General features: G+C 41.5%; 1 protein-coding gene across 7 annotated transcripts in view; it reads left to right on the top strand.

Annotated features, from left to right (window-relative positions):
• The window catches only part of GALK2 (galactokinase 2), a 136,476-nt gene that overhangs the window by 75,681 nt on the left and 47,248 nt on the right, over positions 1–13,547 (top strand). For all 7 annotated transcript variants that reach the window (XM_060149609.1, XM_060149634.1, XM_060149591.1 and 4 more), the window contains 2 exons: positions 5,171–5,269; positions 6,751–6,903. In XM_060149609.1, coding sequence (XP_060005592.1) covers positions 5,171–5,269; positions 6,751–6,903 — 252 coding nt within the window. The remainder of the gene's footprint in view (positions 1–5,170; positions 5,270–6,750; positions 6,904–13,547) is intronic.

The following is a 13,547-nucleotide window of genomic DNA, read 5'->3' on the forward strand; positions in this document are numbered from 1 at the left end:
ATTGGGGTATAATTGCTTTACAATGGTGTGTTAGTTTCTGCTGTATAACAAAGTGAATCAGCTATATGTATACATATATTCCCATATCTCCTCCCTCTTGCGTCTCCCTCCCTCCCACCCTCCCTACCCCAGCCCTCTAGGTGTTCACAAAGCGTGATTCGGTTTGTTCTGGGAGTTAACTTCCGATAGGCTTCTTTCCATACACTTTTGTTAATGTGTTTTCGACAGCTCCTTCTTATTCTCATGAAATCTCTTGATATTTTACATAATTCAAGTGTGTATGGAGTATTCAGTGTCTTTGCACGTCACTCTGCCTGATTATAACTCTTGGAGCACATTTTACGGTTCTATTTCCAGTGTCCGCAAGGATAGAAAGGGTGAGGCAGGCTCACATGTCTCCCTCACATCACCCAGAATGATAGGCATTCTGTGCTCCCGTTTACATCCCCTGCTATTAAGCCCCCTCCATTAATTGTTCTCTGAGTTCAGGTCATGCCATCCCTGGCTAAGGCTATGGGCCTAGCACTGATTTTTGCTTATTGTCGGAGGCATGCAAGTTTTTCCTTAAACAAGATTTGAAATTAGAAAAAAATCTTTTGTGTCTAGTTTCTTCACATCTCATAACAATTTAGGATTTGACCTTTTTGCTTTTAGTATGGGGGTGAAGGGATAGGGCCACTGGGGAGCCGCCTGTGGGCCTGCAGTTGAAGTTTATACTACAGGCATGTTTTGTTTGGCAGGCAGGGACTCCCCCCTCCACGCCTCTCCGCCCTGCCCACCTCCCCCTCCCCCTGCCCCCCAATTTAGACTGGAATGCTTTATTTTTATTTATTTATTTTTTTTAAGATTTTTATTTATTTATTGGCTGCTTTGGGTCTTCATTGCTGCGCGTGGGCTCTCTCTAGTTGCGGTGAGCGGGGGCTACTCTTCATTGTGGTGCGCGGGCTTCTCACTGTGGTGGCTTCTCTTGTTGCGGAGCACAGGCTCTAGGCACGCAGGCTTCAGTAGCTGTGGCATGTGGGCTCAGTAGTTGTGGCTTGGGGGCTCTAGAGTGCAGGCTCAGTAGTTGTGGCGCACGGGCTTAGTTGCTCCGCGGCATGTGGGATCTTCCCGGACCAGGGCTTGAACCCGTGTCCCCTGCATTGGCAGGAGGGTTCTTAACCACTACACCACCAGGGAAGCCCTAGACTGGGATGCTTTAAATGGAACACACATTCTCCTGTTTGTCTCAAGCTCCATTACAGTTTATTGTTGAATTGGTTCTCTTAGGGACACCCAGAATCTTTTAAGTTCTCTCTTTCCCTGAACAGTTTAAAAAAAAAATTTTTTTTTTTTTTTGACTGCACCTCGAGGCTTGTGGGATCTTAGTTCCCCAAACAGGGATTGAACCCAGGGCCATGAGAGTGAAATCCTGGAATCCTAACCACTAGGGAACTCCCCCTGCACAGTTCAAAAAATGGTCCTGAGTTCCAGATTAATTAAACCTGTTTTTACATTTGGCTTGGGATTTAGCTACTTACTTGTATAAATCAGATGATTCCTTATTCATTCTGTAAAAAGAATGAAATTTAAAGTTGTATACTTCATTAGAGTTTATGGGATGTTTTTATCTAATTCACTGGATAATCACAATAATCCCGTAGCCAGGGAGGTAGGTATTTTTCTCCATATTATGGATGGGAGGTAATATAGCCTGGTGATTAAGAGTGTGGGCTCTGGGGTTAGACAAGTGGAGTTTGAATTTCAGCTTTAGTAATTACTAGCCTAGTCTCAACTAATAAACCCACTCAGTTTCCTTGTCTGTAAAATGAGGAGGAGATACCTATCTTATAGGGTCATTGTGAGAAGTAAATGATTAATTCATATAAAGCAATTGGAACAATACCTGGCATATAGTAAGTAGTCAATAAATTCTAACTGTGAAAACTATTATTGTTATTAATAGTCTATGAAGAAATGGAAACTCAGAAAAGTTAAGCAATCTATCTAAGGTCACCTAGCTCGTTGGCAGGAGGGTTGGGGCTTTAATCAAGATTTGGAAGCTTCTGGTACTAGTTTCTTTCCTCTATATTTACCACTGAGTTCCTCATGCATTCCGGGGGGACTGTAAAATGAGTCATCCTTTCCTTCATCTTTCTTATCTTCATTTTCTTTTTGTTTCCTCCATTTAAAACTCATGGTTATTGTCTGTCCGGTAATGAGATCCACATGTCAGAATTCAGCATGAGAGGTATCAGCAAAGTATAGGGATGTCTGCAGCCCTGCAGATGGACTCTCCTTGACACAGAGATGCTGGGGACTCCTGGGGTCCCTCTGAATTTCGTGGAGATAGGTAGTCTGGAAAAATTAACCTATTTCTGGTAAAGTATACCATTGTTGCCACGCATTCAGAGGCTTTTAAAAACAATAAGCATATACTTCTCGATGCCTTAGTTTCTTTCCTCTTAAGAGGGAGAGTACTTAAATTTTGGTGATCTCATTTGTCATTTCACATCCCTGTGAGGTAGTGAAAAAAATAGGCTATGTTATTCGGTTATATTATTTGGCAGTGGGTAGGGGAGTAATAAAAGTCCAGTGTGAAAAGAACACAAACTTTGGAGTCAGGCAGATGAGGTTCAAATCCTGGCTTCTCCACTGTTTATGTCTCCAAGTCCCATTTTCCTCATCTGTATAATAAGGATAAGCAGAGAGTTGTTTGGAGGCCTAAAGGAGAGATAATGCCAGGTACTTAGCATGTAAGTATGACTGTTACTGCTGTTGTGGGGAGGTGACTTTTCACACTGGCCACTGTCACAGTTATGTAAGGACCCAGGTCTCCTCATTCCTCATGAATCGTGCATGGACTTCTTCTCCTGGGTATATTGTTTCTTTACATTTTAAAATCCAAGTGTTTTGACCTTTTGATTACTAATTTATTTTTAATGTGCCTATTATGGAAGATTGCTGGTTCTGGTGTGTTCATTAGGCCACGCACAATGCCCATTACGTCAAAATACCAAGCTTACCTCGTGTCATGAAGCAAAATTAATGTTAGTGAATCCAACAAGGAATATGACACTTACAGGATCTATCAAATGATGTTTGGGCAGCTATTCTCAGAAAGTGAAAGCAGCGGGTTGTTTTTGAGTATTTACTTTGTGCTCAGCATTGTGTGAGGTAGGGGACACAAAAGAAACAGCTATTTTATCTGTTTCTCACAGGACTGACAATTTTCTGGGGTAAATAGATGCGATTGAAACCTGACACTATTAAAGAGCAATAATGAACACTATGTGATTCAGTCTTATTAGTTAAGTGGGCTCTAGTCTGGGCACTGCATGGGCTCTCATAGACTGATGGATAAACACACAAGGAAGGCCACACTTAAAGCATGGTTTGGTAAATGAGCATAGAGTTATATACAGGGAGCACAGAAGAGGGATTATGTGGAGTGTGTGTGCCTTTGGGCGGTGGTGAGGGCTCCAAGGGAGAGGTGACACTTGGGTTAATCCTGATGACGAGTGGGGGATGCTGGAGAGAGGAGTACTGAGTGAGGAGGACAGGAAATCACAGTTTTAAAGGCACTGAGAGAGCCTGGGGGTGACGAGGAACAGCATTTTTCCAGTGGTCTGAGCCTAGGGTTTACGGGGTTAGTGGTGAGAGAGCAGGATGGAGGTGTGAGCAAGGGATAAGTCATTAGAGATGTTGTGTACCACAATGAGAAGTATGATCGTCACGGCACTGGCAACCAAGCAAGCAAGAGATGATTATATCAGTGCTTCACAATGATCACTGTAGGGGAATCTTCCAGTAAAACAGGTAAGAAATAAAGGCTTGAATCAAGTCTTAGAAGAAAAAAAAAATGAATGAGTGAATGAATAGTAGGGTAAGTGGATTATACTGTTAGTGTTGTGAGGGTTTAGAGAAGCAGGATGCCGTAGTGGGAACAGTATTTGAGGAAGACTGTGTGATGGAGGAAGATTTGAGTGGACTTGCCCATAGTAGGTAGCCAATAAGCCGGATATTGGATGGCAATAGGATTTATATGAGAGAAGACAGGAAATAATACCAGGTTACATAAATGTGTGAGATGGTCATGGAGACAAATATAATTGGAAAAGAGTGGTAGATTTCATGTGTAAATTGGTTGCACATTTTGGAAAGCTTTGAAATGCCAGGTTGAGGAATTTGAACTTATTTCTAGGAAATAAGAAGCCATAGAAGGAATAGGAGGCCATAGAAGATTCTTAAATAGATATTTTGACATTTTCAGTTTGGATTAGAAATGTGTTAATGTATTGGGCCTCTTCATCTTGATTGGAGGAAGGTGTGTCTGATGAGATGACACTAGTTCTGATTCTTACATTTAATGGAAAAGCCACAGAGGAAGCATTACTTTTGGACCGGAAAATAAGGTTGGATGACCTCACTTTGGCTGTAGGGAGACTGTGGAGTAGTCCACTGTTGGGAGACAAAGCTGAGGCAGAAATGAGTGAGTGCCCATATGAGATTTTTGGTGATGCCAGTCTAGAGAGGGAATGGAGCAAATACAGGAGACACTGCTTGCCCTGTGGAGTCTTTTAGGGATAGCAAATACAGTCGGCCCTCCTTATATCTTCAGGTTCTGCATCTGCAGATTCAACCAACCATGGATCAGAAATATTCCAAAAAATAGTCCAGAAAGTTCCAAAAAGCAAAACTTGAATTCGCTGCACACTGGCAACTATTTACGCGGCATTCACATTGTATTTACAACTATTTACGTAGTATTTACATTGTATGAAGTACTATAAGTAATCTAGAGGTTATCTAAAGTATATGAGAGGATGTGCATAGGTTATGTGCAAGTACTTTGACATATTATATAAGGAACTTGAGCATCCTCAGAGTTTGGTATCCCGTGGGGTCCTGGAACGAATCTCCTATGGGTACTGCGGGACGAGACTGTGCACAACATGCACAGTCAATATCTCATTCCAACTCATAGCAGACATTAATTGATCTTTGTATGTTTTCCTATTGAGCTTAATGGTAGTCTTGGAGTTTTTGTTAACCCAATGCTGCAGGCAGCTACTATCAGTTGATCAGAGCTGCACTGGAATTCAAACCCATATGTCATGTCTGGAGTAGGAAATGAATGAGCAATAGATTATGATTTACTCACAGTGCAAATCAATTTTTACTTTTCCAGGTGGAACTTGCAGAAATCTGCGCCAAGAGTGAGCATTACATTGGCACTGAAGGAGGAGGGATGGACCAGTCCATATCATTTCTTGCAGAAGAAGGAACTGTAGGTGGCATTGAGCTATTTGGAAATATCCACCAGGGAATGTTCACCCAGAGAGGAAGGCCTTGAGATCCCCAGAGTGCTTTTTTTTCTGGGCAGCCTATTCTTTTAGGCTCTATTGTAGGATGGTATTTCTCAACTGCTTTGTAATTCAAGGCTATCACCAGTTCACTGACTCTGTTTCATGTTGATCACCTCTCCCTTAAGCTTCCAGAATCATACCTCAGGTGTCTAGGGTTTTTTTCCCCCCATCCTTCTAATTCATTGTTAGCATGCGATTTCTCAACTCCCTAGTTATTGGGACCTCTTTTCTCGCTCTTGTCCCAAATCATTTCGTCTCATGGCATTTTCATAATCTCCTGTTGGTTTTAAACCCAAATGTTAGTTCTCTTACCACATATATTCACTCGTCCTCTTTTTTGTAATTTACTCTATGGTATCATTTTTCTCTGCCAACATTTTTGGGGCTTTAGTGGTAGGGAAAAGAATGTTGACAGGAAGCCAGGAATGAATTCCTTAGCCAATACCACTTCCCCTTGGTTATCAACTCCCATAGACAGAGCAGAGGTTTTCATAGTTGCCATAAACTGACCATTTCCAAAATAGAAACAGACATTTCTTTAAAATCTTTCCTTAGTTTTCGATCAGATTCCTACAGGTTTGGCTATTTTCCAAGAATACCTGGATTTCTTCTTATTAAGAGTATTTGTTGTTGATTCCCCTAAGCCAAAGACAGGAGGCATGAGGAAATTTGGTTTAATGCTAAGAAAATACTCTGAGTCTTTTGGATGAGACCTGACAAGCAGACATGATGGCAAGAGTCCTGTTGTTAACATAAGTTAGCTGTAGAGTCTGAACAAAGTCCAAATTCTTTGGGCTTGCAAAGTACTTCATGATCTGACCCCTGCTTTACCTGCCCTTCGCTCAGTTCTATCCTCTCACCATGGCTCATCCCTCAAACGCTAAGCTCCAGCTACATTGCAATACCCAAAACTCTATTAACACCTCATGTTATTTTTTGCCTGTGAACTTGCTTATACTCTTCCCTCTTCTTGACATCCTGTTTGGGTAAAGAAACCCTCTGTCTGTCCTACTTTCGCTCATCCTTTAAGTCTCAGTTTAGATTTCCCTTTTTTTCAGGGGCACCTACACTAGGCTATATCTGATCAGGTGCTACAACTCTGTTTCTATATAGTGCCCTGTGCTTTGCTACCCTTTTAACACCACCTGGCAGTGTATTTGACTACTTGACTGCCTTTCCCACTAGACTGTAATCTCTATGAGGGCAGGGACAGTGTCTGTCCCATTCACTCTTGTATCTTCAGTGCCTAGTACAGTGCCTGGAAGTCAGTAAATAATATTTGAATGAATAAATGGATGCATTTTTGGGAAAAATTTTTACTAAGGTAAATAAATGCGTAAATGGTTAAATATTTTCTGAATTCTAATACATTGTATCTCACCTGTCATTTTTTTCTCAATAGGCCAAGTTAATAGAATTTAGTTCTCTGAGGGCAACTGATGTGAAACTCCCAAGTGGAGCAGTGTTTGTGATTGCCAACAGTTGTGTGGAAATGAATAAAGCAGCAACTTCTCATTTCAATATCAGGGTGATGGAGTGTCGGCTGGCTGCAAAGGTATGAACTTGGCAAACTAGTGAAACTTGAAGTTTCACTAGGCTTTCTCCTGTTCTTTTTCTCTTTGTTCCCTATTATTTTGTCTGTTTCCCTAAAATTTAGGGCAACATTCTGACTGCAGCAATGTCCTAACTGAAGTTTTTTAATACAGAGAAATTTGATTTCAAACTCAGGAGATAAATAAACGTATAGGTGTGCCTTGCAACCTCTAGCTATTTGGAAACTATGTGAACTTCACAGTTGAGTCTTCTAGGGTGGAAATGGGGAGAAGAGGACAGCTCAACTTATATCTGTGTAGTACAGGCCATGGGTTAGGTCCACGGGTGGAGAAAGATAGTTGGGGTGAATGATGGGAGGTGACCATAACTAATCTTGTTTCTTCGACAAAAGTGACGATAGCCTCAACCCTCAGTCCTCTCACATGCACCATTGGCCATCACTGTTCCTTCTAAAAATACAGGCTTGGTGTCTACTAGGGAAATGCACACCAGAAAGGAGTCTTGGCAGTTCTCTGTTCCACAGCTTAAAAGACACTTGCTAGTCTAGCCTTAAATCTACTTAGGAAGTATTCACTGAATACCTGTTGTACACTTAGCATGAAGATATACAAAAGGATACAGGACATAAGAATAGAGAGAGTAGAGAGAAAAGGTTAGGGGGATTTGAAATAGGAAATGGTTAGTATTTGATCAGGTGGTATGTAAACAGGTACTCTAAAAAGTGGCACAGAAATTAAATGTTATGTAAGATCTAGAATGGCACATGTTATGATTTAAAAGTTGGAGAGAACTGAGGCTGGGAGCTGGGGAGTAGAATCTTGGTCAGGAGCTCTACCATGCTTTCTCCCTGTCATCCTTCACATAGCAGATAGAATGATGGTTTACAAATTTAAATCTGATCAGGTAGTTCCCCTGCTTAACACCTTTCAAATACTTTACATTTCATTGGAATAAAGTCAAAAGTCCTTCTCACTTCCTGGAGAGAACTGCAGGATCCGATATGTGCCTCATCCTCTTCCTCTCTTAGCATCCCTCAGTCCCTTTACACTCTAGCCATGATGCTCATTCTCACCGCAGGGACTTGTACATGCCCAGAATGCTCTTGCTCCAGCCCTCTATGAAGTCTCAGCCTAAGTGTCCCTCAGAAAAGCCTTCCTTGACTTCCTTACTCCCAGACTAAGGTGAGGCTCTCTTTGTATTTCATAGCACTTGCACCTCTCAGGTATGATACTTTTCACAGTTGTTTGATGTCTGTCTCTTCTTTCTGACTTGATTTTACCTGAGGGCCAAGACTGTCCATCTTGTTAACTCTTATATCCCTAAGGCCTGGTATAGTGCTTAGGCTGAAGTAGGCACAGGCAACACACAACATGTGTTGAATAAATGAAAAACTATTCCCTGGGTTACCTGCCCTGTCATATTTATTTTGCTCAATTTCACAGTTTTTTACAAGTGCATAGGGTGTGCCCAGCACTGAACTAGATACCATGGAGCTGGGTAAGGTGTAGTTATCCCTTGGGCTGACCTACCACTTTGCCCCTTACTCCCATCCCCTGAAGTTGGGAATGGATGAGCCAGAAAATAAAAGTTTTTTTTTTTTTTCTGGAAAATTTTAGTGTTAAACATTTTTTTAAATCATGATTTAAGTGTTTTAAATATGTAATTTACTTATTCAGATAATTTCTAAAAATTCTATGAAAGAAATGTTTCAATATTAAACTCTTCTGATCAGTGCATATATGAGAAGAAGTAGTGCAGTAAACTTTTCAATGTCAAAGGCTTCAGTGAATGTTTTTCCCTCTTAGGGCAAACTTGTTCTTTCAGGAGATGGAAGAAATTAGTGTCTTATTTGTTTAAGGACTTATTCTTGTTGACTTTTTATTTTGAGGTATATGAGTAAGTGCTGCCTTCCTGAGGAGACCTCAAACGTACACAACATTGTTTTCAGAGTTTTATCACGAAATTAGATATCATTTATGAGACTCATAGGTGAGCCAAAACAAGTATGAGATGTGTGAAATGGGTTCATATTGTAATGACGCTTTTCCAAAGATGCAAGAAGAAAATGAGAAATAAAATTGTGGTGCTGAAGCTCTGTAGTGAAAGTTGTCAGGCTGGGAGAGGGAGGTGTCTTTTGGGAGTGAACTAGAAAAAGGGCTTCTCTTTCTGGAGCAGTAGCTGAAAACCTTAATCCGCTGCAGAACTTTTTGTTCTTGAGGCTGTCTTCTGAGTTTAACTGTATAACTCCATGTGCATTTTAGAGGTACTTTGGTCAGTGAAATTGGCTTTTTACCACACACTCCTCCCACTTGATGTAGATAAAATACATTATTTTAAGTACTCTGAATTTTTCTCTCTTTTGAAATATGGAAGAAAGAAAATTGAAAGCCTTTATCAAGATGCAGAATGTTTTCTAAATCACGTTGCTGCAAATCATGAGAATCCAAGGTTATATACAAAAGGGAAATAAAGATAAAACTGCTAATATAGGCTCTGCAGATAGATCTTGATGCCAAGAATATGCTCTTGCCTAGGCAATATAGGCTGGAATTCTGCTAAGCTTATTTTAATTACAGTATGGTGCCATTCTTCCGTTTTCAGCAATGTGTGAATGAATATAATTTTTGTTTGGAAATGGTCTCATTAAATCAGGAAATAAACTCTCGTAAAAAAAGTAAAGAAGCTTGTCTTAATCTGAATAAACTTGCTGCTTTCAGACAATAAAAATGAAGTGTTAGTGGAGAAATGACAGATCAGGATTTTTGTTTTGTTTTGTTTTGTTTTTTTGCGGTACGCGGGCCTCTCACTGTTGTGGCCTCTCCCGTTGCAGAGCACAGGCTCCGGACGCGCAGGCTCAGCGGCCATGGCTCACGGGCCCATCCTCCCGGACTGGGGCACGGACTCGTGTCCCCTGCATCGGCAAGCGGACTCTCAACCACTGTGCCACCAGGGAAGCCCTGAGGATAGTTTTGAAAATGATTCTGATTAAGTAGAGCTCCACATGGAAAAATTGTAATAAATAACACTTATTTTTCCTCTCCTCCTATTTCCCCAAGGTACCTTTTTGAAAAATGAGTACCTTTTGTGTCTACTTAGCACAGGGAAGTACACTAAACCAATGAAGATGATTTTTCTTTGTTTTGCTTTAATGTTGGTAGTTTCTTCTGTTCTTAAGTCTCCTTTCTCTCCCTCTCTCTCTCTTCCTCCCTGCTCCTCTCTTTCTAACAGCTTCCCCAAACTAATTAATGCAGATTCATTAAAAGTCAGAGTCTTGCAGAGGCATTTGAACTAAAATTTAAAACATTTCAAGGCAAACACAATAGAGATTTATAATTATTATTTGCGTAAATGATTCTTTTTTTTTGAATTTTATTTTACTGTTTTCTACAGCAGGTTCTTATTAGTTATCCATTTTATACATATTAGTGTATATATGTCAATCCCAGTCTCCCAGTTCATCCCACCACCAAATGAGTCTTTTAAGTGAAGCACATTTTTATGTTCTTAAATTAACAAAGTAGCCAGAAATCTTTAATGAGCACAAAGTTTTTCATATTTTATACATATTCAGTGGCTTAAGCTTTTCCAGAATTGGGGGACTTCCCTGGTGGCACAGTGGTTAGGAATCTGCCTGCCAATGCAGGAGAGAGATTTGGAGCCCTTGTCTGGGAGGATCCCCGATGCCACGGAGCAACAAACCCCGTGCGCCACAACTACTGAGCCTGTGCTCTAGAGCCTGCGAGCCACAACTACTGAAGCACGCGCGCCTAGAGCCCGTGCTCCGCAACAAGAGAAGCCACCACAATGAGAAGTCCATGCACCACAAAGAAGAGTAGCCCCCGCTCGCCACAACTAGAAAAAGCCCAGGCATAGCAACGAAGACCCAATGCAGCCAAAAATAAACAAATTAAAAAAATTTTTTTTCCAGAATTGCCTTATGTCTATAAAAAAGAGTATCCCTTAATTATATTGAGGGATAAAATGTGTGATGCTGATAATAAGTATTATGGGAAGTCAAAAAGGGAAGGGAAATTATGCTGTTGCATTTTGCATACCCTGAGCTTCTTGTGGCAACATGTGCAGCAATGAAGGAGAGGGTTTCATGTGGTCCTTTGACGCTTCAAGGAAAATTTACAGTGTGATTTTTTACAGAGCGTGTCTGGTTAGTGGCCAGCACTCATCCAGTTCTTTTTTTTTTTTTTTTAGCTCCTGCCACTTAGTGGTCAATATGGAGCTTATTCTTTGTCTGGTGAGGAGAAGTGGTATAATATTCTCAGGGCTTCTGCAGTTTTCTTGAATTTGAGTGGAGAAAAACCAAACACCCAGGAATGTAGCCCGTTTCACTCAGCCTATTGATTTAGTTGAGCTCACTCTGCCAGGATGCTGGCGTGGAGTATCCCAGGACAGTGAGTCCTGGCTGCAGGGCAGAGCATGCACACACTGGGGAATAGTGGAACCAGGTGTAGCAGGACCTTGAGTGCTGTGCTGAGGATCACCCAGGCTTGGTCCTGGAAGTGCAAATGTTAGCAAGGTATTCTAGAAATATTAAGCTGGCAGCAGGAACTTTTGTTTGGTTGAAGAGAAGTGGGTCTTAAAGTGTCAGGGGGGACGGGATAACAAGAGAGGGATATGAAAGAATCTCTGACAGAACCTAGTAAAGGGTCAGGTATAAGGCTCTCTGTGATTGGGTGTCTGTCTTCCTTTTGGCTTAAATGCCATTACGTTGAGGAATGACCACCCTCCCCACTTCCATTATGTTAAATGCCCTTTTATATGCTCTTGCCACATCCTATATTTTTCCATTATAGTAGTTTATCACAAATGGAGTAAGTTCTTCACTATATAATTATTAATTGATGCCTGTCTCCTCGGGTTGACTCTGAGCTCCATGCAGTCAGGAGCCATGAGTGCTTCCTACCCTGCAGTGAACATGCATGGCATGCAGACATGTGCAGGTAAAGGCTAAGTGTTGAGTCGAAAAGGGCTGTAGTTTTAAGCTGAAATGATGGGTGGAAAGCACTCATAGATATGGGGAAGGTAGGATGGAAGGTGATATGAAAGTGGGAGGTGATGATACTTCCCCATGGAATTTTCTTATAAGTGGTTAGAAATTTGAGGTTGGAATGTTTCACTTGGCTTGGACAATAGTCTTTCAACTATTTTGAGATAATAGTTGAAACCAAGGACTGAGTTCAGTTTGCTGAGGGAGAGAATGTGGCAAGAGAAGAGCAGAAGGCCGGGGTTTAAATTTGGGAGATGGCTTCAATAATAATGAAAGGAGAAAACTGAGTCATGGGTGGAAATGTAAGGACCAGAGAGGTGAGAGGGAAACCGGGAAAATTCAGGAGAATTTTGGAGAACGTGGAGAGTGGGGATGACCAACACTGGGGAAGGTCAACATTGTGAATGTGTTCATGATGGTTATGAGCGGAACATGGGCATGAAGTCACTGTGGAATGGCTCCATGAAGTTGGAGGAGGGTGAGGGGGAGATAAGCCAAAAAAAAAAAAAAAGTATCCACGATAAAAACAGTTATGTATGATCCCATTTATGTCAAACTGTATGTGTGTACGTGTGTAAGAAGTATGCATAAAAAATGTATCATAGGATATCAGTTGGGAGATTGGTGGTTATCTTATTGGGATGATTACAGGTGATTTCTTTTATACTTTGTAATTTTTTTAAACTTCAAATTGTTATGTGTTTCTTCAAATTTTAAAAATAAGCGTGGGTGATTTATAGAACCCAAACCAACAACAACACAGCTGCTTTTGTTGTGTGGAAAACAGCTTGTCAGAGAAGGGATTTGAAATTTTATCCTTTGCTGACCTGGTGAGGAGAAAGACTTGACACTTTTCCGTTGACTTGTTAATACTGCAAAATGCAATGAGAACGTCAGAGAGAGGTGGGTTCTGACAGACAGCCTCCTGAATTGGAGTCCATATGTTAGCACTCTCCTACCACACCCTCTTAATAGAAGCCCCAGAGACCCTCTCAGACTGAAGATGTCTTCTAGCTGCAGGAGAACGCTGAGTTTGCACATGAGACAGCCTGGAAGTCTGGGGAGCTAACACCCTTGGAATCAGCCCTCAATCAATGGTGGATGAGAGTTAGCGGGTAAATATCTGAGCTTTCTTGTCTATGCGTAGGACACATCCGAGCTTTATACATACAGGTCCCAGAGGGTCCAGCAGGCCCCGCTTCACCTCTCACATCACTGCACTTCATCTTGGCTTCTCTTCCTGTCTCATTTAACACTCCTCTACCAGCACTTCTCTGTATCTCCCTCTCCTGCTAAATTCTTGTCTCACGGCCTGCTTCTGAGAGAAACCAACCTAAGACAGGGTCCTAGCACTATTTATCTACCTCTTTCCATGACTGTGGACAAAATATTCGTTGCCTGCTTTCTTGTCCACAGAGCATCAGCCAGGCTCAGGAACCTCCCAGGAATGGAATCGGAAATAAACACCTAATGTTTATAGTGGTGAAAAGAAAATGGTAGATGTTGACAAAGAATCGCTTTCTCCTATATCCCCACCCTGCTGCTGAGTGAGGAACTTGTCACAAAATGACCCATAGCCCTGACTCCTAGCCCTGCTTCACAAATGTGAAGTAGGGCCAGGCGACAGGGCTGTGAGCGGCAAA

This window comes from Lagenorhynchus albirostris, chromosome 1, assembly GCF_949774975.1.
Source record: "Lagenorhynchus albirostris chromosome 1, mLagAlb1.1, whole genome shotgun sequence".
Lineage (NCBI taxonomy): Eukaryota > Metazoa > Chordata > Mammalia > Artiodactyla > Delphinidae > Lagenorhynchus > Lagenorhynchus albirostris.